Genomic DNA, 24,802 nt, shown 5'->3' on the forward strand with positions numbered 1-24,802 from the left:
AACAGGTATTAGCTAGGCAATTAATTGTTGCATTAATTCCGAGTCACGTTAGACATGAGGAAGTCGAACGTAGTCCTCCTAGCTTTGTTGGTTGGCATTCTCCAGTTGGAAGCGACCATTGCGACTGTATTCAACTTCAACTACGGTGAGGCCCTTGACAAGAGCTTATTGTTTTTTGAGGCACAGAGATCTGGTAAACTTCCACCAACTCAGCGAGTCACATGGCGGGCTGACTCGGGACTCAAAGATGGGTTTTCACAAGGGGTAAGGCTAATTTATTTTTAATGCCAAATTAAAAACATGAGAAGAGTAGTACCCATCTGCATGTTTTAGATTTGACATATACAATCATGTTAATGAGAGTCTTTAGGACAATAATTAATAAACTATATTAGAAAACCACCGAGGTGGTGTGGTCTAGTGGTGTTAGGTGATGCACAAAGAGTTGCGCCAAGGGTGAGATCCCATGTTCGAGTCCGAAAATGGACTTGCGTGGGGTTGCCTTCCTTGGCAGCCTAGGATCGTTAGTGCCCCTCGTGGGGTTGGGGAAGCTATGGCTCACCGGTCCCCTTGCACCCTAGCAAGGCCTGGATCCTGACAGGTAGGTTGTTACTATGGTCACGCCCAGGTAGGACCCCCTCTACCCATTTTTTTATTCAGGAAAAAAAAAAAAACTATATTAGAAAAGTTTTAACATCATTTTTATGAAAAATATAAAAAACTATCAATAAAATTAATTCATTTAATTGTTTTATCATTTTTCTATAAAATATATTTCTAAAAATAATTATTAAACCAATGTTCTTATGGAATTCTTTAACAGTTCCCTGTATATATGTATTTGCAGGTGGACTTGGTTGGAGGATATTATGACGCAGGCGACCATGTGAAGTTTGGGCTTCCAATGGCATTCAGTGTGACAATGCTTGCATGGGGAGCTATTGAGTTCAGCAAAGAAATCACAGAGTATAACCAAATGGGGAACACCTTATGGGCCATTAGATGGGGTACTGATTACTTCATCAAAGCTCATCCACAACCTAATGTTCTTTGGGGACAGGTAAGACTAGGAGGACACATAGTTTTTCGTCTCCTATTTCCTATGCCATCAATCCATGTTTGGTGACCACGGTGTATATATAACATTATATAACTACAAAATAACCTTGAATTTTATTGAATTAATTTTAGTTTTAAATAATTATAAAATAAACGTTGATTAAGATAATAAGTCAACCCATAATAATTCAAATTGATAAACTGCCAAATAAAATACTAAAAAATATTCCAAAAAACATAAAAAGTTCAGAAATTGTGAATTCAAGCGCATATATTATATCAATAGTTGGGACTAGGAATGATTCGATCGATCGTTTGATTAAGGAAGTTATTAATAAGATAGATTTAGTAGTGTTTGATTGACATAAATTTGTAAATAATTAATAATCTGCAGGTGGGTGATGGGGCTTCTGATCACTATTGTTGGGAGCGTGCTGAAGATATGACAACTCCAAGGAATGGTTACAAGCTTGATGCAAATAATCCTGGTTCGGACCTTGCCGGTGAAACTGCTGCTGCCTTGGCTGCATCCGCCATAGCTTTCAAGCCATATAACTCATCCTACTCTAATCTCCTTTTGGTACACGCCAAACAGGTGAGTATGTACGTACTTACGTACGTGTATTGTATTGATGATTAGCAGCCTCTCTCGACAGATCGATAATCTTCAATTTTGTTGCAGCTTTTCTCATTTGCAGACAACTTCAGAGGCCTGTACGACGACTCTATCCCGTCTGCTAAGCAATTCTACACGTCATCAGGTTATTCGGTTAGTAATATAATAATTCATTGGCTCTTTCTAATCTTCATTCTCATGCTTTTGTTTTTGTATATTATTCTGAATCAACTTTTTGGTGAAGGATGAGCTATTGTGGGCTGCTGCCTGGCTGTATGAAGCAACCAATGATGTGTACTACTTGAAGTATGCAGTGGACAACGCTGTATACTTGGGTGGAACTGGATGGGCAGTAAAGGAATTCTCTTGGGATAACAAATATGCCGGTGTACAGATCCTTCTTTCAAAGGTCAAATTTTTTATAATCCAAGACCTCCATTTTAGAGTTAAATTAAAACTCTTCTCTTTTTTAACACCAAATTAATGGAAGTGAACATTGAAAGATGTTAAGCTCAAATGTATTAGATATGTATGTTTTAATAAATTTATACGTTCATCAGCTTGTTTAATTAGCATATTTTTTGTTTATTAACTACAGTCTTTGGTAAAGTAGTCAATTTCCGTCACCAATTAACTGCAAGTTTTAGTTGAATTAGAAATCATAATACTTATTATTAATTAAGACTAACTGGAAGTCATTGATTTGCAGGTACTGCTGGAGGGAAAAGGCGGTGCCTTCACTAACACGCTAATGCAATATCAGGCAAAGGCAGACTACTTTGCCTGTGCTTGTCTGCAAAAAAATGATGGCTACAATGTCTACAAAACTACTGGTTTGTATTTGAATTTAGAATGTCACTGTGACCCAATTCTAGAGAAATTTTCACTAATCTTATATAAGAACTTTAACTGATAAATTGAGTCTTTTCTTATCTCCTCATTAAATGGATTCCTTTCCTTGTACGTTTCGTTCATTCATCAGGGGGCTTATTGTACGTGCGTGAATGGAACAACATGCAGTATGTCTCATCTGCTGCTTTTCTTCTTGCTGTATACTCTGAATACCTTTCTGCGGCCAACGCCGAGCTCACTTGCCCAGAAGGCCTAATTCAACCTCAGGAGCTCCTCAATTTTGCAAAGTCACAGGTATATATGTCTTCATTTGAATTTTCATTTCTTTCTTGAGTAATATGACGTTTACAACAATAATTTTCACAAATAGCAACTGCATTCTTATGAGGTATATCATTATTGAAATAACGTCACTTTTATATAAACCTGGCCATTGGAAAAAGTATATTATGAGATGGTCTTTCTCTCATAACATGCGTGGTTTCCACATACTGTGAGATAGTGGTTTTATGAAACCATCTCATAGGATACCCTCTCTAACTATTGCCATCCTCTTACTAGCACAAATCATAACATGCCACTATCTCAACATATATGAAAAATAATGGGAAAGTTGTAGTGCCCTGGACTTCATGTTCTTTTAATCCCCCAAGACTTTATAATAATTCTCAATTGGTTGGTTTTGCAGGCTGACTACATCCTAGGTAATAACCCTAAGTCGATAAGTTACTTAGTTGGTTACGGACCAAATTATCCAACTCATGTTCACCATAGAGGTGCTTCCATTACCTCTATACACATACTCCATTCTGTGGTTGAATGTGTGCAAGGTTTTGAGGCATGGTATTATAACCCTCAAGGAAATCCTAATGTGATATATGGAGCCCTGGTGGGCGGTCCTAATCAGAATGATGACTTCTCTGATGACCGGTCCAATTATGAAGAAACCGAACCTACACTCTCTGGCAATGCTCCTCTCATAGGCCTCTTTGCTAAGCTTCAAAGTGTACAAGGAATTCCAGGTGAGAACCCATTGGAGGATCATATATACTTGTTTTTATACAAATAATCTTACATAAATGGAAAATTGTATCTTCTAAAATTTTTTCTTTTAGTTAACAAATTTATGCGTATGCCCATTGCTATCATGTTCATAATCTGATGGTTTATGGTTAAACATACACTCATTGTTATAACTCTGATGAGATATTCTAACATGGCAGACCCCTATCACACAAAACTACCAGCGGTCCACCAAACAACAAAAAGTGAGTAATAGAAACTGATCTCTCTCTCTCTCTCTCTCTCTCTTATAGTCAATTAGCACTTCCTAGCCCTATTTCCCAAGGAAATTAGGCTTAAAAAATGAAAAATTAGAATCCTAATCTGCTATTTACCACGCCTTTAATTAATGGCTGCATCAAATTGGTTCACGTATATATGGTGCTAATTTACTTCCTTTTTGAACTCACAGGTACCTATCCTCCCAAAGCACAAGCATCAGCACCAGCACCAGCACCGGACACAAAATCATCAAGTGAGTACTATGAACTTAATTTTCACCAAAAATAAGAAAATGACCACAACAGTAAAGGACGGAAAAATCAACATAAATTAATCAATCCCATGACTCTCTATGCCACAACTCATGAGGTAATTAACTCTAATATAGGTGCCAACACCATGGATATTCTTCTTGCAACGCTGGCCTCTTACCTTCTACTTTTGATTATGATTTGAAGCATAATGGATAAAGGACTCAACAAATTCAAGCTGGAAAATATCCCATATATATTAACAAGAATCCTATGGAACATGCTAGTTTTCTGCATGTAGCATACTTATGTAATCTTAACCGTTATTGGCGCAGCTTTTATAATACCAACGGTTAAAATTGATTTCAAATGTTTCTTTTGTCAAAGTGTGATTTTTTTTTTTAATTAAAAAAAAACCGTTAAAAATATTATAAAAATAAACCTAAATTTAGTGGCACCCTTTAATCATATGATGTTACGAATTTTTTTACAGATGCTCCTGTTCAATTCCTTCACTCCATAACTAGCACATGGACTATAGCACAAAGTGCCTATTACCGCCACAAGGTAATAATAAAGAATACATCACAGAAGCCAATTGCTGATCTTAAGCTGTTGATTGAAAAACTCTCAGGCCCTCTATGGGGTCTCTCTTCTACTAATGTAAAGAACATCTATGAGCTTCCTCTTTGGCAAAAGGTCTTGAACCCAGGCGCAGAGTGCATTTTTGTTTACATTCAAGGCGGTCCTCAAGCTAAGCTTTCAGTTCTAAGCTACCATTAACTATTCCAAGGAAGTAATAGAAATTTCAAGCTTTCTATGGGTTAAGAAAAAACGTATACTTCGGATACATGGAGATGGACTTTTTTTTTCTTTTTCTTTTTTTGAATTATCCCCATAGGATTAGTTATTTTGGTCAATGAAACCCTTACTTCAAGGAAAGAAACATCACTGTACATTGACGTTTACAGATTCTGTAAGCTTTAACTTCGAAAATTCTTTCTACCAAAAAAAAGAAAATCGATAGTTCGAAAGATGTAACTGTTTTGGGATATGCTTTTGGAACTTGCGCTCACTTATGGAACTGTAAGACCTTCATTTGCGGCCAAAATGGCCCAATATCATGTTTTTTTGAAATTTTTAGCAACAGAGCACTGTTTCGGAAATAATTTGGGATCTACCACTTTTTGTGGTACTCGAGCTTGGTGAGCTCGAGTACCACATTTTTCCATTACACCGTCGCTCTATATTCAAGGGGCCCTATAGTGGCGTTTTTAAGCCCTATAGTGACGTTTTCGGGCCTTATAGTGGCGTTTTCCTGCAAATTTTTTTTGTAAGTCCCCATACCAGGTTCAAACATCTTCTTAAAAAAAAAAAAAACGCCGCTATAGGGCCCGAAAACGTCACATAGGGCTTAAAAACGCCACTATAGGGCACCTTGAACCTGTTATGGGACTCATAAAATTTTTTTTGCAGGAAAACGCCGCTATAGAGCCCAAAAACGTCACTATAGGGCTTAAAAATGCCACTATAGGGCCCCTTGAACCTGTTATGGGACTTATAAAAAAAATTTTGCCAGAAAACGCCGCTATAGGGCCCGAAAACGTCACTATAGGGCTTAAAAACGCCACTATAGGGCTCCTTGAATATGGGGCGATGGTGGATTAAAAAAACATGGTACTCGAGCTCACCAAGCTCGAGTACCAGAAAAAGTGGTATTTCCCTAATTATTTCCGAAACAGTGCTCTGTTGCTAAATATTTCAAAAATTAATGCTAATGGGCCATTTTGGCCTTCATTTGCTCTATAATAATATAAGAGTACTCGTTCGCCTTCTAATTGGATGACCCTTTCATTTTTATTAGTTATTGGCCTGTGCATTGCACAATTTTTGTAATAACTGGAAAAAAAAAGTATAATTAACAGCTTAAAGTAAATACTTTAACAGTAGATTACAAAGCTTAAAGTAAATACTTTAATAATAGATTATAATAAAAAAAAACATTTACAGAAAATAGTAGTAGAAACAAGTTTTTTCATGTAGGAATTGATGAATGTTACAAGGTTTGATGACTAGGAAGGTAAGGGAAATCTAAAGGGAATTTGAAAGCTAGTAAAATAAGTTCTAAATACAACTGAAATGGACAACCCCTTTTATAAGTAATATAAGCACTATTTAAACAATTTATAGTGAATAGTGACTTTTTTTTTTACTATTCACAGCAGGTCTTTAATAGGGTCGTCAGTATGTACAGATAATAGTGATGCAAGCAATGTCAACAATAGTGACGCAAGCAATGATCTCAACAATTTTGTCAGTTTGTGCCGACAATATCATCTTCTACTAAGTCTGGAGTAGTAACTGAGTCATGACCAAATAGAGTCTAAGCATAGGGATAATAGGGATTATCATCTTTAGCAATAGAGACTTCGAAGGATGCCTCAGACTCATCATCTGAAATAACATTATCTTCGTCGTCCTGGAAGGACTGCTTTAATAAGGCAATCAAATCTCTTTTCTTAAGTCCATCAATGTGGATGCAAGGGTGAATCAAATGAGTCGCTACCTAGTTTTTGCAATGGTCTAGGAACCATGTATATAGCATCCTCTCAAGGAAGGACCTTTTGATCTTACTACCAGAGATATGGGTTTGGAGTTAAGGTACGGTCTTAGGAAGGTGTTAGGCACCCAAACTACCCAACCCTAAGGTTGGCTTCCCATCATTGTGTCTTATGTCTTAACCCTATTAAAGGCATACTCAAAACTTGTATCTAACTCACACACATACACACTAACATACATCCAACAATCAACATGACATCAAACATTCCTAACCATACATCTATCATGCTTATCAAACAAAGCCTACCATGTTATGCTTATCACCATATCGCATCATAGCATCATATCATATCCATCCAAGGCAGAAACATCAAGATCAAAGGTAGAAGCAAAGCCAAACAAAACATGTCATCATCCAAGGCATCAAGATCACAATCATAACTTCAAATCTAAGCGAGATCATATCACAAATGCATGTACATTACAAATGCTTGACTCACCTTCACTTACCATGCAGCAACTCAGTACTTATGGCATTTATACATAAGCATGTAAATGCATGTACCTAGCATTAAAGCAATACAACATAAGATAAACCCTAATTCTAACATGTGAAAGAAAACAAGCAATTAAACAAGTGAAACAAAAGCCTTGAAAGCATAGAAGTATGAAAAAGAGACTATACAAAAGCATACATGTGAAGGCAGAAACAAAAACAGATAAATAAAATTTAGGGTTTCTGGACAAGTTCATGCGCACGCATGAACAAGCCTGCGTGCACATAATTAAGCCTGCGTGCGTAGGCAAGATTATACACACACGAGTTTTTGCCCAGAAAACCCAAAAAACACAACAAATTCATTAAAACTTTAAAACGAGAAATCTAACATCCTAACATGCTTTTAAAATGTACAACCACATAAACCTAAGCTAGATAAACATGTTAAAGCATATTATAACAAGAAAACAAAGCAAACAGAAAGATTAAAGAGAAAAGGAAAGGAAAAGAAAAGTTTAAACTAATACCTCAAAGAAAAGCTCTTCAAGATTGATTTTTGACCGTTTCCCTAAGACAAATCTATTCACAAGTCAATAAAAGAGCGATTAGTAATCTTAAAATCAAAGATCAAGGTCAGAAAAGACCCTAATCAAAAGAAAATTAACTTGAGGATGTTTTGTGAAAAACTCCCTCTTTGGTTCACTATTTCTAGTAAATCTTAGTGTTTTCCCGTGGGATTTCTGTGTCTTTTGAAAATATACCACGTAAGGCTACTTATAGTGTGAAAATAAGGGTTTGGAACGACTCTCAGACTATGTGGGATTCGTTCCAAACCTCAACATTAATGCAGAAAACTTGTCTTGTATAGTTTCTGGAATTCACTATGCGTGTGCAAGATCGAGCCTACGTACGCATGTAGAAAGCTGTGTGCGCAGCCCGATTCTTGCGTGCACATAGCAAGGGTTTTCTTGGTCTTATTTTTCCAAAAATAGATTTATTTGCTCATTTAAAAGTTATATTTTTCATTTTAACATTTCTTAAGTCAATTTAACACCTGATTGGACCCTAAACTAACTTAGGTCTTAAAATTTAGCATCATTGGGGAACGGGGGCCTAAGTCGTAAGGGGTACAAAATGCGATGTCTACAGATGACCCTTTTTTTATTCATGAGCTTCGCTAACGGAATCAAAAGAATAAGAAACAAAACATTTTGTTTCGACGTATGGTTTAGGCCCAACCCACGCACACGACACACATCACGCATACATGGGGCGGGGTGCAACTCTGAAAAGTTACGTGGGATTTGTATGTCTAAATTCCCACCTTTGTTGCTCGGGAAATGAGCAATGACAGGTGCACTATCCCAGAACCTGTTTTGCCAATTGCAAGCAAAAGGCGAGTGACTCACTATCCTAGAGTTACTAAAAATAAAAACAAAGGTGCTCTTACGAGCTTAAAAATGATATATATATATATATATATATATATCTTGGTGTCCATCTAGGGCTCTTGCCTTAAACTTCTCCGAGTGGTACTTGTCTTCCATCTCTATCTTTACCTGTTCTAGTGAGGCTCCTGCCTTGGGGTGACCTTGGTCTCTATCTCTATCTCTACCTCTTCTACCGCGCCTGCATGTTCAATTCCTGTAGGATATGTGCGTGAAATCTATATTGATGTGCCTGCATGTTAAACTCCTGAAGGATATAGTGCACAAGTTCTGACTTGTATAGGATCTGTGCCTGCATATTCAATTACCAAAGGATATGTTCACAAGTTCTTTGTTCTTCCTTTTTGACTTGTATGGGGTTTCGTGCCTGCATGTTCAATTCCTAGAGGATATGTGCACGAGTTCTGACTTTTATAGGATTTGTGCCTGCATATTCAACTCCCAAAGGATATGTTCACAATTTCTGTATTCTAACTTGCTTGACTATTTTTGGATGAAAGATCCACTGGGATGCTAGAGGATTCACTAGGGGGTATAATTCTGTTGGAAAGTGTCTTGGTTATGATTCCGACCTATCACGAAGTCTTGATGGTGCATGGCCACTAAGGAGGGAGTAGCTTACTGGGGATTTTCTGATAGTGTGTCATCCATTGGGGAACTTCCTTCCACTGGGGAATGATTATCTTCTTCTATAAATCACTGAGGATTAATGTTGACTCCACCCTCAATGGAGTGGGTGCACTGCCAATTGTTGGGTAAGGATGCCCTACATGTACCTATGGATCCGCTGGAGTTCATGCTTGCCTCGCTCTCCAAGACCAATGCCGAGTATGCCTCATGGAGTCCTGGTGTGGCCTATGTCAATTGGCTTAGGGAGGAGTTAGACTATGAGGAGTTCAACCATTCTTGCCCCATGCCCTCCCTTACTATTAAGGTATGTGCTCTTTCTTCCCATCTTTTTCCATTCCTGTTCTCTTCTTTTGCATTCTTGTACATGGTGACATTCAACTGAAATACTTGTACCAAGATGCCTCTGTTTCGAGCGTTCCTATTGATCCTCCTTATCTGCCTTGGACAGTCTATGCTTATGGCCTTGATGGTTTTGCTAGGAAGCGTCCCGTGCCTCGTAATAAAAATGTCATGGGTTATCCTTTTCTGGAGGCACATGGGCGGTGAGTTCTCTTCCACTTCTTTTTTGCTTATTCTTCTCTTACATCTTTCAACTGCTCATTCTAACCTGTTTTCCTTCAAATTTCAGCCCACTATCTAGGAGCATGAGGAGTTGGTTTGGCTGGCTGGAGATCTCAAGCTAGAGGTGACTCAGTATTCGAAGGACTTGTACGGCCTCGAAGAACTAGCTTATCCCAACAATGATGATGGTGATGGTGGTAAGGACTCGAAGGCAACCCCTAGTTACTAGCCAAGGAAGAGGCGCTTCCGATGATCCCTACATGATAGACAGACAGACAAACAGCACACAGTAGCATAACATATCTCTTTTCTTTTTGTTGCTTTTATTATTATTTTCTTTTGGCTCTAGATTTGACTTGAAACATTGGGTTGTATTTTAAGAACATCTTTTACATTCATGCTTTTATTTGGGATATTTACTTAATTTACAACTTATGAGAATAAATGCACAATTCTATGCTTCCCTTGCTTTTGATACTTGAAAATCTGAGCTTGAGTTTTATCTTGAATAGTCCTTTGGGCCATAGGAACCATAAGAGAAGCATATGGAAGAACCATACTTAAAACAAGGAAAACTAGGTCTCTGCCTCTCATCGTGTGTCCATGTACATGAGCCTGCGTATGCAATCTTGACCTTACGTACGTAAGTTTGACTATACATACGCATGCCACGTGTCAAAAAAACCCTAGCCGCTCTTCTTTAGTATAAATAGCCGTTGGGGACTCCCAAACCTCACCAAACGTATTTTCCTCTTAGAAAACACTCTTTTGAGGTTTTCCAATGGCAGAATTCCCCCCTTTCGAAGTCTCAACTTGGATTAGGAAGCTTGGCCCTAGTTTTAAAGAGGCTGTCATTCCTTATGGTCTTTCTTGCATTTTTCCATACCATCAAACCAAAGTGGATGAACCTTTTCTTCATGTTGTTGCCAATTATTGGATCCCTACTCGACATGTTTTTCAATTCAACGGTGTAGAGATATGCCCCACTCTTGAGAAGTTTAGTGCAATCATGGGTGAACCTTCAATGAACGACCTTGTCTTTCCTACCATGGGTCGTGATCTTCCCACCCCTATTCAAGCTTTGTGGGTGCTCCTCTTGAAAAGGCAAAGTAGTGGTGTGTTTTTGGCAAGTTGAATGTTCGTCTCATCTTTGCATACTTCTCTCGGCTAGCTGTCCCAACGACCGATATACCGCACTCCCAGTTTCTCAATGCCTTCTGTCTATGAATGCTTGCAAGATACTTCTTGGTTCATGAGACCTATTGTGTAGATCACAAGATGTGCTTGGTGGTTGTCGATTTGAGGAATAGAAATCTTGCAGGCATGATCTTAGCTGAAATGCTCAATGGCTTGGATGCATTTCATAGGAAGGAAGCAAACTTCTTTACGAGGAGCCCTCTCCTCCTTCAGGTATGATCCCTAATTTTTGCCTAAGTTTTCAACCTAGCAGGATTCCTCTAATTTTTTGCATGGGTCACCATTCGGTTTTCAACCCATCGAGGCACCTTATATCATCTTTTCCATTTTTATTTATTTATTTTATCTTTCTTTTCTTTTTTCACTCATGCTTTCTCTCTTTTCTCCTTTCTCTTCTCTTCTTTCCCTTCTTTTGTAGATATGGCTGTCTAAGAGGCTTCATTTGTTTCAAACTCCTACTCTCCCTTCTAGTCAATATCTTCCCAAGCATTATCGTGATCGTAGGCCCAAGCGTGCTGAGATGAGCTTTGAAGAGTTTACTGAGCTTATGGAGCTAATTGATGCCACAAACATCCAATGGGTGGTGAAGTGGTGGCGCATCTCAAGCATGGCTCACCGTAGCCTCAAGGACAACTTTGTTCCTTTGGTGGGACTTCGCTATTGCTCTTACTACTCCACATGTCGCATTGCCAGACAGTTTGGTGACCGTCAAGGGGCTCCTAGTGATGATGTCTCTTTCCATACCTTGGAGTTTACTAATAGGACTTTGAGCAAAATCCATGAGGCTTAGCCACGACGTAGGGTGACTAGGGACATTTGTCCTCCTCAATTTCTTCATCCAACTTTGGGGTACCAAAATTGGTTACAAGATGACATGAAATGGGTCCTCATAGATGAAAAACCTTACAAGAAGTCCAGCAAAAAGAAGAGGGCCAATTGACAAATGTGATATGGCCCAAATTTTACTTTTCTACACTTTATGGTTCTCATGTCTTTTCTTTTGAATTTAATAAAGGATTGGAATGTTCCAAATCTCCTATGGAAACAATTTATCATCTTTTAATTTGAGCAACAAGAGAATCATTTATTTATTATCTTGGCTTATTGTCTTTATTATTTTTCTTCTTTTTTTCTTTTCTTTTTTCCATGCCATGTAATTTTTGCCCATGATGTCCTTGAAGGAATTTTCGCCACGACCGTGTTCTTTCCCCTATCTTTGGTCTAGACCACCCTTTCGGGTTTTCAATCTAGCAGGGTCTTTTTGCCTTAACTTTTGCCTAGGCCATCCTTTTGGGTTTTCAACCTAACAGACTTTTTTTTTTCTTTTCTTTTCTTTTCATACATTGTATTTCCAGAGTCTATCCATGTTGATTGGGCGAAGCATCTATTCCCCATCCAAATCTACAATCCTTGTAGCACCCCCTAACATGATCTTCTTGATAATGAAAGGCCCAGACCATCTTGGCTTTATCTTTCCTCTTGGATCAAAAGTTTCATCTCTAAGCACTTTTAGGACCAAGTCCCCTTCCTTAAGGTTTCTAGGTTTCACTTTTTTGTTGAACGATCTAGCAATCCTCTTTTGGTACCTTTGTGCATGGTATTGTACCCTAGCTCTCTTCTCATCTATCAAAGCCAATTGCTCATATCTTGCCTTCACCCAATCTTTTTCTAAGACCTTGGTTTCTACTAGTACTCTCAAAGATTGCATCTCCACCTCAATTGGAAGCATCACTTCACTACCATAGACCAAAGAGTAAGGTGTTGCTCTAGTTGATGCACGGATAGAAGTTCTGTAACCCCATAAAGCAAATGGAAGTTTCTCGGTCCAATCTTTGTATGTCACTACCATTTTGGTTAGAATGTTCTTGATGTTCTTATTGGATGCTTCTATGGCCCCATTAGTCTGCGGTTGGTAAGGTGAAGACTTGTGATGCTCAGTGTTGTACAACGCCATAATCCCTCGAACCTTCCCCTCAAAGTGGGAGCCATTATCCGAAATGATCTCTTGGGGTACCCCATATCGACAAATGACATTATTCTTTATGAACTGATCCACGTGCTTGACTTTCAACACGAAGTAAGAGGCTACTTTCACCCACTTGGTGAAGTAGTCAATTGCCATTATAATGTACTCGTATCCATTTGAGGCTTTAGAGGCTATTCTTCCAATTACATCTATGCCCCAAACTGAGAAAGGCCAAGGAGAGGTCATGTTGTATAATTCACTAGGTAGTATGTGGTTCAAGTTTGCATACGTTTGGCAGTCGTGTCATCTCTTCACAAAATCTACACAATCGGTTTCCATCGTGCTCCAATGGTACGTTATCCTTAGAATCTTCTTGGCTAACATTCTCTCATTCATATAAGGACCACAAATCCCTTGATGGACTTCCTCCATATCTCTTTCCACTTCTTCTCTCTTTAGGCAATGAAGGTGTATACCATTATAGGACCTCCTATAGAGTTGTCCTCCACATAAGATGTATTGCATTGCCATTATCCTAATCGAACAACGCTTTCTCTTGTCAGCACCATCCGAATATGCCCCCAACTCCAAGAATTTCATGATGTCATAATACCAAGGAGCCCCTTCCTCTTCTATATCCAAGACTAAAGCTTCGGCCCTCTCTTTGTGTAACACCCCATAACTTTGTTCTATCTCTAAGGGTCGTGTCCATACTCCTTCAGGTATTTCAACCGTGGAAGCTAAAGTAACCAAGTCATCTGCAAACTAATTCTGAGCTCTAGGAATGATCGTGTATTCAATTTTGTCAAAAGTTTTGGTCAAGTCCTCTAGATATTGCTGAGAAGGTTTCAAATGTTCTTCCTTTACCTTCCATAACTTCTGGGCTTAAGCTGTAACCAAGGTCAAATCTCCAAATACCTCTGCCTCTTTTACCCTTAACTCTCAGAGAGCTTCCATTCCTGCGATACAAGCTTCATATTCTGCCATGTTATTGGTTGCCTCAAAGTTCAATTTGACAACCAAAGGCATATGGGATCCATTAAGGGTGATTAAAAGTACTCCTATCCCATTCCTATATTGGTTTAAAGCTCCATCGAAACACGTTTTCCATGCCCCTAGCTTGATGTCCAAGATGTCCTCATCTGGGAAGTCTTCTTTTCCATTCTCCCCCTCTATAGGATTCTTAGCATAAAAATCAAACACGACACTCCCCTTAATAGTCTTCCTTGCCACATACTTCAAATCGAATTCTACTAATAGGATCAACCATCCTGACAGTCTTCCACTTAAAGCAAGTTTCTCAAGCAAGTACTTCAATGGATCCATCCTGGCTACTACCCATACTTGGAATGGTAGGATGATGTGTCTCAACTTCTATACGGCCCACATAAGTGCAAAGCATGACTTCTGTATGGGGGTGTACTTGGTCTCATAATCATGGAATCTTTTGCTCAAATAGTACACTGCCCTCTCACTCTTATCGTCGTCTTCTTGTGCAAGCATGCTCCCAACTGCATTTATTATGATAGAGAGGTATGGTAGTAATGGCTTTCCTTGTTGTGGGGTACTAGGATGGGTGGATAGAGGAGGTATTCCTTAATAAGTTCAAAGGCTTTCTGACATTCATCATTCCATGTGTGGGGTTCATTCTTCCTTAGGAGTTTAAAGATGGGCTCACAAGTAGAAGTCAGCTTGGCAATGAATCGAATGATATATTGTAGTCAACCTTGGAATCCTCTTATTTCCTTCTCATTCTTGGGTGAAGGCATCTCTAATATGGCTTCAACCTTGGATGGATCCACTTCTATCCCTCTATCATTTACTAGGAAGCCTAGCAACTTCCCAGCTGTTACTCCAAAGGTACACTATTGGGGGTTCACCCTCAATCTATACTCCTTGATCCTTTTGAAGAACTTCCTCAAGTTAATGATGTGACCTCTTCTATCCTTGGATTTTACAATCATGTCATCGACATACACCTCAACCTTATTATGCATCATATCATGTAACAAAGCCGTGGCCATCCCTTGATAAGTTGCACCTGCATTCTTGAGCCCAAATGGCATTATTATGTAGCAATAGATCCCACATTCAATGGTGAAAGTGGTTTTAGTCATATCCCTAAGAGCTATCTTGATTTGGTTATATCTTGAGAAACCATCCATAAAAGACATTAAGGCACTACTGGCCGTATTATCCACTAGGACATCTATATGGGGAAGAGGGAAATCATCTTTAGGGCAAGCCTTATTCAAATCCCTAAAATCCACACACATCCTTACCTTTTCATCCTTCGTGGGTACGGGCACAACATTGGTTATCCACTCGGCTTGGTGCATGGGCTTAATGAACCCTACTTTCAACTGTTTCGTGACCTCTTCTTTGATCTTTAGGAGTCATTCGGTTCTCACGCACTTCAACTTTTGCTTAACGGGTACCATATGGGCATGGGTATCAATGTCATGTTGGGCTATCTCGAGATCAATTCTAGGCATATCTTCATAGGACCATGCAAACACTTCTTGAAATTTTGTGAGAAGCTTCTTAAGATCTTTTCTTTCTTCTTCATTTAGGGTTGAACCAATTTTAATTAAACACAGATTCTCATTATTGCCCAAATTAAGAGTTTTAAAGGTTGGTTCCATAGGTTCAATTTTCTTTTCCAACTGTTTATTAATTTCATTTTCAAATTCATTTGAATCATTTAAGCGCAAAATTTCAATATTATGAGATACATCAAAATAAGCCAAATCATAACTCATCTTATTGAAAATGTTAAAAAGTACATCGGGACTTGCATTACAAAATTTATTTTCCCCACTCTTAGAAAACCCAACCCAAGTCCAATTATTAAGTTACCCCATAGCAGGCACGATGAATGTAGAAGGATCACTTGGCTCATCAATGGCAATGGCAAACACGTCCCCCTCCATCTTCAACATAGTCCCCATTGGTTCAGCATCATGTAGTCCACCCAGTCGACTTCTTTTTGAACCTCCTTGATCACCATAATTGGCTTCTCCTTGAAAATGAGCTTCTCATTAAAGAACATCTCCCATCCTAGATACACTTTTCCATCCTTGCCTACCTAAAGCTCAGGAAAGCCACAAAAAGGAAAGTCTCCTCCTTCCTTCACAAAGTTTCCATTGAGGGTACCAAGGTTCTTCTTAATTCCGTTGCAACCTTTAAAGAATCCCAAACCTTCCTTGGTCACTTGAGTCTTGAAATTAGGGAATTCAGCCACCCATTTTCCTTCTTTTCCAAGACCCATACCAGGATACCCCATGTTCTTCATCATTGCAATCACCTCATGGCTACAATATGGGACCAAGGCTGTAGCATACCTTTCATCCTTCAATCTATATTCAACCATGTTCACAAACTCAAAGCCACTCATTTGGAGCTCACTTCCTCCTTCCTCAAGTCAACAAACTGGTGCTAGGATTTCAACATCGCCAAGCACTACAACAATCCCTCCTTTCCATGGGATCTTTATCTTTTGGTGTAAAGAAGAAGGAATAGCCCCATTAGGATGAAGACATGCCCTTCCTAAGAGAAGGTTATAGTTAGGAGTGATATCCATGACTGGAACTCCACAATTGTTTCCAACGGGCCAATCTTGCAAGAAGCTTTGAAGGTTCCCATAACTTTCCTTAAAGTGTTATCATATGCCCTAACAGTCAAAGGAGAGGGGATGATTGTCTCCATATCTAGGCCAATAGTGAGAGCAATCCTAAAAGGGTATACATTCAATGCAAATCTATTATCAATAAGCACCACTAGAACTTTGGCACCTATGCAATCAATGGTGATTTGCAAAGGTCTAGTGTGAATGGCTTCTTCTGGAGGAAGGTCCTCGTTTAAAAAGGCAAGTAAAGGGTGAGATAGAGCCTCGACTCCCATAAGAGATAGTACTTCTTGTGGTGTAGTTTCTATAGGCACCTCTTTCCCATTCAAAGCATCCAAAAGAGCACTACGGTGCTTGTGAGAAGCCATAAGCAAACCCCATACCGATACATGAGCTTGAGTCTTCTTCAATTGAGTTAAAACCTTATATTCTTCCTAATTTTCTTCTTTCTCTTTAGGCTCTATGGGCTTAGACCCTTCTCCTATGTCCCTACCAGGATGGTCTTCTTCTAAGAAGAATGGTTTGTAGTGTTTCCCACACCTCGTAATGTTTTCCATATTGTCCTCTATGACTCTTTTCTTCAGCTCGGTTATTCCCTTGGGAAGTATCCCCCAAACAACCACCATATTCTTCAAAATCTCATCTTCTTCATCCCATATTCCTTGGACTTCCATGACATTAACTTCTACAATCTCTATCAACTTTAAACAATCCCATTCAATCTCATCAATTTGCATCCAATTTTGATATGGATGAGGAGCTTGGCGATAATCAAGCAAAGGGTTCTTCCTAATACTAGGCTTAGTGATGATGTTGGGATTTGGGAGAATTCCATTGTCTATGAGGTCTTGTATTTCATGTTTGAGGCGGAAGCAATTGTCAGTTTTATGGCCGAGTTTTTGGTGGAAATGGCAATCTACATTGAGGTTCCAAGTAGGAGGTACAGGGTTAGGCATGGGTGTGGGATCTAAAGACTTGATGAATCCTTTGGAAGACAAATTTTCATATGCTTGGGTGAAGGTCATTTCTAGGTCGAAGAATTCTCAGTGGGCCTTCTTTGTAAACTTGGGTAGGCTAAGGTTTGTTGGGGTATGATGACACTTACATTTATGGGATTGGACGCTTTAGAAGAAGTCACTCTTCCTCCATATGTCTTCTCAATTGGAGGTTTGCTCTCACCTTTTTCCAATTATCCATTGTTGACGGCATCCTCTATCCTAGTCCCACAATCATATAATTCCCCAAATGAACTAATAAGCGATGACAGGAGCCTACTACTATAAGCCGAAAGCAAGTTCCTGATAATCATGTTGATTTGGTCTTTTTCATTTGGCCTATTAACCATCCTTAATGCCTTCCCCTTCCATCTAGTCATGTACACGGAAAATGTCTCCCCCACTCCTTGTTTGGTGGTTTCCCAGTCTCTTAGGGTTACATCAATCATTGTGTTGAAGATGAATTTGTTCACAAACAACTCCACTAGCTCATTCCACACCTTAGACTTGCTTGGATCTAGAATATAGTACCATCTTGATGCTCCTCCCATGAGTGAGAGGGGAAATGCATGCAAGGTTTGCTTTTCATCCAACCCCTTCATTTTAGTGATGCTTAGGTATCTCCTAACATGTTGTTTTAGATCTTCGGTTGCATCAAATTTTTCCTCATCAAAAATCTTGAATTTTGGAGGCAACGCAATAGGAGTCCTTGAACTTAGGTCCCCTATGTTGTAAAGGCAATCTCCATCCTTTAAGCCTTGCGGAAGGCCAGTTGCATTTTCTCCATCTTCTCTCTCATGGTCGAGGTTTCCATGGTGAGTTTCTCAAATTGCTTGTTCCTCTCATAATCAGCCTTGTCTTTTTCATCCCTACCTTCCCCTTCTTCATCATCGGTAATCTCCACATGGGCACCCTTTTTCAACTTGGCCTCTTCTTGCTTAGTGAGGTGACTCCCCATCTTTTTGAGAACATCGCTTTGCTCTTCCATTGCCTTGAATATCTTTTGTGTGATTTCATCACTAATTGGAGTAGCCATTGCTTCTTGAGACGATCCTCCTTCTTCTAACACTTCTTTTTTATGTGTGTCTTCAATCTTAACTAAGCGCCTTTCGTGCTTTTCTCAAATCCAAATTAGAGTGGGGACGTGTTTTCTTGACTTTGGTGGTGCAATGCTGCCTGAAAAGAAGTATTATCTTTATTAAGTTCATGCCCCAATTAAAAGGTTCTCTTTAACTTTTAGATGTTCTTAGGAAATCTTTAAGTCCATCTAATGAAGGCCCAATTACAAAATCACTCCATTTCCCCTCATAGGCCTTGCCCAAAGTCTTATTTTTCAATAGGGATTTTTTATTTGGGCTTATGATAGCAATTAGACAATGGTCTTATGAGCCTTTCAAATTAAGATATACCTTTAGATTTAGGGACAAGCCACTTACATGTGAGAACTTCTTTTCTTTTATCCCATTTGTTTTAGGGTATGCTATAACTTTAGGGTCATCCATCCAATCTTTATATCTTTTATTTTCCCTTTAGAATTAGGTGATCACAAGAGATATGGTTCAACAAACAAGAGATATATAAAGGGTATCCTCTTCCTGATTGGATCTAGGATCTCTCTAAATGTGAATAGGCTTTCCTAAGGCTAAATGGATAGATAAGTAGGTCACTCACAACTAGGTGGGCCATGATTCCAATCGAGGGCCTAAGTGGACCTTTGTGGATTGGTGGCAAACCTTTAAAGTACTCAAAGCCCATTATAGGCGATGGCACCGATTGTGAGTTGGTGGGATGAACTTCGAAAGACTTGGGCCAGAATGGAGCCTTCCTTCTTCCCACTCATCACCAATCGAGATTAAAGGACAATAGAACCAAGTGAATGTGTGTGCAAACAAGTGTTAAATGTGTGTTGCCACTGTGAACACAATGGAAATGTGTGTTGGGAGTCGCCACCTAGTTTTTGCAATGGTCTAGGAACCATATATATAGCGTCCTCTTAAGGAATGACCTTTTGATCTTACTACCAGAGATATGAGTTTGGAGTTAAGGTATGGTATGGGGAAGGTGTTAGGCACCCAAAACCACCCAACCCTAAGGTTGGCTTCCCCTTATTGTGTCTTATGCCATAACCCTATTAAAGGTACACTTAATATTGCATCTATACTCACGCATACACTAGCATTCATCTAACAATCAACATGGCATCAAACATCCCTAACCATACATCTATCATGGCATCTCCTAACATTCATCTAGCATACATGTCATATCATCATGGCATTTTATCACACCACAAACCCTAATCATGCACCTATCTCACATCATAAATCCTAACATACATCTAGCATCATGTTATCACACCCAAGGTAGAAGCATATGAACATTAAAATCAAGGTAGAAATAAATCCAACAAATCATGTCATCATCCAAAACATTAAGAACACAAATGTATCATCAAACCTAAACATGACCATGCTTGTACATTGCGGATGCATGACTTACGTTTACTTACCTTGCAGCAACTTAACACCTATGGCATCATGCATGAATCTGTTAATGAATGGCATAGCATTAAAGCAAGATCTTTAAGAGAAAACCCTAATCTAGCATATAATAACAAACAAACATGTGAATAGAGAAATAGATAACTCAAAAGCATACAAGAAGGTTAAAAGAGAGGCATATGATGTAAAATAAAAGAAGGAACAAAAGCAAAAAACTTGAATTAGGGTTTCTGGGCACAAGTATGCGTGCGCATACATTGGCCTGCGTACGCAAGACAATTGTATGCGTATGCATACTTAAAGCCTACGTACGCATGCAAGAAGCAGGTGCACACAGACACGCCCTAAACCCTAACCCAAAAATAGAATAGTAGAAAATGACTTAAAAGCTTAAATCTAACATCCTATCATGTTCAAAACAAAGGGAAAGCAAAACACTAATCTAAACAAACATGTTATAACATAAACAAAATTAAAAGCAGAAATGAAAGAGAAAGCTTAAAAGAATACCTCAAAGCAAAAAGCTCCTAGGTTTGATTTTTAACCGTTCCCCTCAGCCAAATCTATTCACAAATCAATAAAAATGCAATTATTAATCTTAAAATTCGAAGATCAATGCCAAAAAAAGGCCCTAATCAAATAAAATTGACTTGAGGACGTTTTGTGAAAAACTCCCTCTTTGATTCACTATTTCTAGTGAATCTTTGTGTTTTCCAGTGGGATTTCAGTGTATTTTGAAAATGTACCATGTATGGCTATTTACATTGTGAAAATAGGGGTGTGGAACAGCTCTAAAACGGTGTGGGATTCGTTCCAAACCTCAATCTCTAATGCAGAAAACTTGTCTTTTATAGGTTTTCGAAACCCTGCGCATATGCAGGTTTCCGAAACCCTACCTATGTGTGCAAGCTCATGCTTACATACATAGGCTTTAAGGCTACATACGCAAGTTTCTGCCTGCGTATGCAGGCCGAGGGTTTTCTTTGGCCTTTATTTTTCAAAAGGTGATTTTTTACTCATTAAAAAGTTATATTTTCCATTCTAACATCTCTCAAGTCAATTTATAATTTGATTGGGCCCTAAACTAACCTTAGGTCTTAGAATTTCAATATCATTAGGGAACGGGGGCCCGAGCATAAGGGGTACAAAATGCGGTGTCTACAGGAGATAAGTGGGAAGGTGGAGGCTCCATTTGAGCCAAAATCTTCCAAAGTTCATCCCACCAACTTACAATCCGTGTCATCGCCTATAAGGGGCTTGTGAGTACATTAATAGTTTGACACCAATCCATTGCAATCCATTTAGGCTTAAGGTTGGAATCATGACCCACCTAGTTATGAGTGACCTATTGATCTATCCCTTTAGTTTTAAGGAGCTTACCCACACTTAGAGTGATCCTAGATCCTATCAAAAGAGGGTACCCTTCATATCTCTTGTTTGTTCAACCATATATCTTGTATTCACCTAATTCTAAAGGAAAAAAGATGTAAAAATTTGAAAGGATGGGTATGCTCCTTTAGCTTTAAGGAGCTTACCCACACAAAAATGCACCTTCGGAGTAATTGCAAAAAAATTACTAGGTTTCTAGTAAGCGATAGAAGGATTGAAGTCGACCCCTCAATGATCAAAGCCATATTGGACATGCCTCCACCCAAGAGTGAGAATAAGATAAGAGGATTCTTAGGCCGTTTGCAATACATTAGCTGATTCATCGCCAAACTCACTTCTACTTGTGAACCTATCTTCAAACGTTTGAGAAAGAATGAACCCCGTATATGGAATGATGAATGTCAGAAAGCCTTTGAACTTATCAAGGAGTATCGTCTCCACCCACCTATCTTGGTACCTCCAGAGCTTGGAAAACCATTACTCCTCTATCGCTCGATCATAGGGGATACAGTAGGAATTATGTTGGCACAAGAAGGTGATGACAAGAATGAGAATGTCGTGTGCTATTTGAGCAAGAAATTCCATGATTATGAGACTAGGTACACACCTATATAAAAGTCATGCTTCGCTACCGTATAGGCCATACAAAACCTAAGACACATTATCATACCTTTTTGGATATGGATAGTTTCTAGGGTGGACCCATTAAAGTATTTGTTTGAGAAGCCTACCCTAAGTGGAAAGTTGTTAAGATGGTTGATCATATTGGCAGAATTCGACCAGAAATATGTGGCTAGAGGAGTTCCTAGATGAAGATACTTTAGTCATTTAACTAGGGGCATGGAAGATGTATTTCGATGGAGCCATGAACCAATACAGAAATGGGATAGGAGTGCTCTTGATTACCCCAGATGGATCTCATGTACCTTTGGCCATTAAATTGAACTTCGAAGAAACCAATAACATGACTGAATATGAGGCCTGCATCGCCGGAATGGAAGCTCTCTGAAAGCTAGGGGTTAAGGAGGCCGAGGTCCTTAGAGATTCGACCTTGGTCATAGCCCAAACACAAAAGTTGTGGAAGGTAAAAGAATAACACCAAAAGCCTTACCAACAATGTTTAGAGGAATTAACCAAGACCTTTGACAAGATTGAATACACCATCATTCCTAGGGTTCAGAAATAGTTCATAGATGCTTTGGCTACTTTAGCCTCCATGGTTGAAATACCTGAAGGTGTATGGATGTGACCTTTGGAAATTGAACAAAGTTATGATTTGGCACACAAGGAGAAGAGAGAATCATTTGTCTTGGCCATTGAAGAAGAGGGAGTCACTTGGTATTACAACATCGTGAAATTCCTAGAATTGAGAATTTACCCTGACGGTACTAATAAGAAAAAACGACATTCGGTTAGGATGATAAAAATGCAATACATCCTATGTGGAGGTTAGCTCTATAGAAGGTCCTATGATGGTATACAACTTCACTATCTAAACAAAGAAGAAGCCGAAAAGAGTTATGGAAGAAGTTCATCAAGGGATCTATGGTCCTTACTTGAATGGGAGAATGTTAGCAAAGAAGATCCTAAGGATGGGATACTATTGGAATACAAAGGAAATCGATTGTGTGGACCATGTGAAGAATTGTCACGACTGCTAAACATATGCAAACCTGAACCATGAACCACCTAATCAACTATACAGTATGACCTCACCCTGGCCTTTCTCAATTTAGGGCATAGATATGATTGGAAGAATAGCTCCTAAGGCCTCAAACGGGCATGAATACATCCTAGTGGTGATTTACTACTTCACCAAATGAGTAGAGGCAGCCTCCTATTCTGTATTAAAAGCCAAGCATGCGACTCGATTCATAGAGAACAACATCATTTGCCAGTTTGGAGTACCACAAGAGATCATCTCCGACAATGGTTCCCACTTTGAGGGAGAGGTCCAAAGGATCATGGTATTGTACAAAATTGAGCATCACAAATCTTCATCATACCGACCGTAGACTAATGGGGCCGAGAAGCAGGCAACAAGAATATCAAGAACATCCTAACCAAGATGGTAGCAACATACAAGGACTAGGCCGAGAAGCTTCTATTTTCCTTTTGGGATTATATAACTTCTATCCATGCATCAAATGGTGCAACCCCCTACTCTTTGGTTTATGGGAGTGAAGGGATGCTTCCCATTGAGGTTAAGATGCGGTTTTTAAGAGTATTGGTGGAAACCAAGGTCCTAGAAGGGGATTGGATGAGAGAAAGATATGAACAGTTAGCCTTGATAGATGAGAAAATGATGAAAGCTCAATACCATGTACAACATTACCAAAAGATGATTGCTAGAGCATTTAACAAGAAGGTAAAACCAACCAAGGAACCTTAAGGAGGGAGATCTAGTCCTAAAGGTGCTTAGACATGAAATTTTCAATCCAAGATGGTCTAGGCATTTTATTATGGCACAAAAAAAAGAAAAGAAAATGAAAGAAAAGAAAAATAAAAACAATAAGCAAAGATAATAAATGGTTGATTCTCTCATTGCTCAAATTAAAAGATGATAAATTGTTTTCGTGGAGGATTTGGAACATTCCAATCCTTTATTAACTCAAAAGAAAAGACATAGAATCATAAAGTGCAGAAAAGTAAAATTTGGGACATATCAAGGTGGTCACTCAGTCCTCTTCCTTTTGTTGGACTTCTTGTGATCTTTCTCTTCCCAATGAACTACTCTCATGTCAGTGGATAACCAATCCTTATATCCCGAAGTTGGATGAAGAAACTGAGGAAAGTGGATGTCCCAATTCATCGCCCTTCATGGCCAAGTTTCGTGGATTCTGCCCAAGATTATCTTAGTAAATGCTAGGGTATGGAAAGAACCATTGCCACAAGGGACCTTCGGCGGTCACCAAATTGTCTTGCAATGCGAAATGTGGGATAATAAGAACAGTAGCAAAGCCCAACCAAAGGTAAACAGTTTTCCTTGAGACCACAACTAGACATGGCCTCGATGCACCACAATTCTACCACCCATTGGACATCCAAAGAAGTAAGATGCTTCAAGAGTTCAGTAAGCCATGTGAGATCCATCTCTTTGTCTTTGAGCCTGCAGTCATGATAGTGCTTTGGTTGATACCGACTAGGAGAAACAATGGGAGGATAAAGCAATTTGAGCTTCTCATATAGCCATATCTGAGGGAGAGAAAAAGAAAGCATGAGTGTGAGTGGAAAAAGGAGAGATAAAAAGAAAAGAAAGAAAGAGTGAAATATTCAAAGACAATATAAGGAGCCTCAATGGGTTGTAAACTGAAAGGCGATCCATGCAAAAATTAGAGGAATCCCACTAGGGTGATCTAGGCAA

General features: G+C 39.0%; 1 protein-coding gene across 1 annotated transcript; it reads left to right on the plus strand.

The window, feature by feature from the left end:
- On the plus strand, window positions 1–5,098 carry LOC126717929 (endoglucanase 5). The gene is made up of 11 exons (XM_050419926.1): window positions 1–264; window positions 848–1,060; window positions 1,454–1,654; window positions 1,742–1,828; window positions 1,920–2,084; window positions 2,385–2,508; window positions 2,658–2,821; window positions 3,216–3,549; window positions 3,751–3,795; window positions 4,002–4,064; window positions 4,556–5,098. Exons 1-11 carry the CDS (start codon window positions 55–57, stop codon window positions 4,843–4,845), a joined length of 1,896 nt encoding a protein of 631 aa, XP_050275883.1. The 5' UTR covers window positions 1–54; the 3' UTR covers window positions 4,846–5,098.
- Window positions 5,099–24,802: the final 19,704 nt, after the last annotated feature.

This window comes from Quercus robur, chromosome 3 (genome assembly GCF_932294415.1).
Source record: "Quercus robur chromosome 3, dhQueRobu3.1, whole genome shotgun sequence".
Lineage (NCBI taxonomy): Eukaryota > Viridiplantae > Streptophyta > Magnoliopsida > Fagales > Fagaceae > Quercus > Quercus robur.

What these genes read in the sequence shown, in the direction of transcription:
- LOC126717929 (XM_050419926.1), top strand. Translation starts at nt 55, where the DNA reads ATGAGGAAGTCGAACGTAGTCCTCCTAGCTTTGTTGGTTGGCATTCTC. An exon ending in AAGATGGGTTTTCACAAGGG is followed by an intron (nt 265 to 847) that starts GTAAGGCTAATT and finishes ATGTATTTGCAG; the next exon opens with GTGGACTTGGTTGGAGGATA. An exon ending in ACCGGACACAAAATCATCAA is followed by an intron (nt 4,065 to 4,555) that starts GTGAGTACTATG and finishes ATTTTTTTACAG; the next exon opens with ATGCTCCTGTTCAATTCCTT.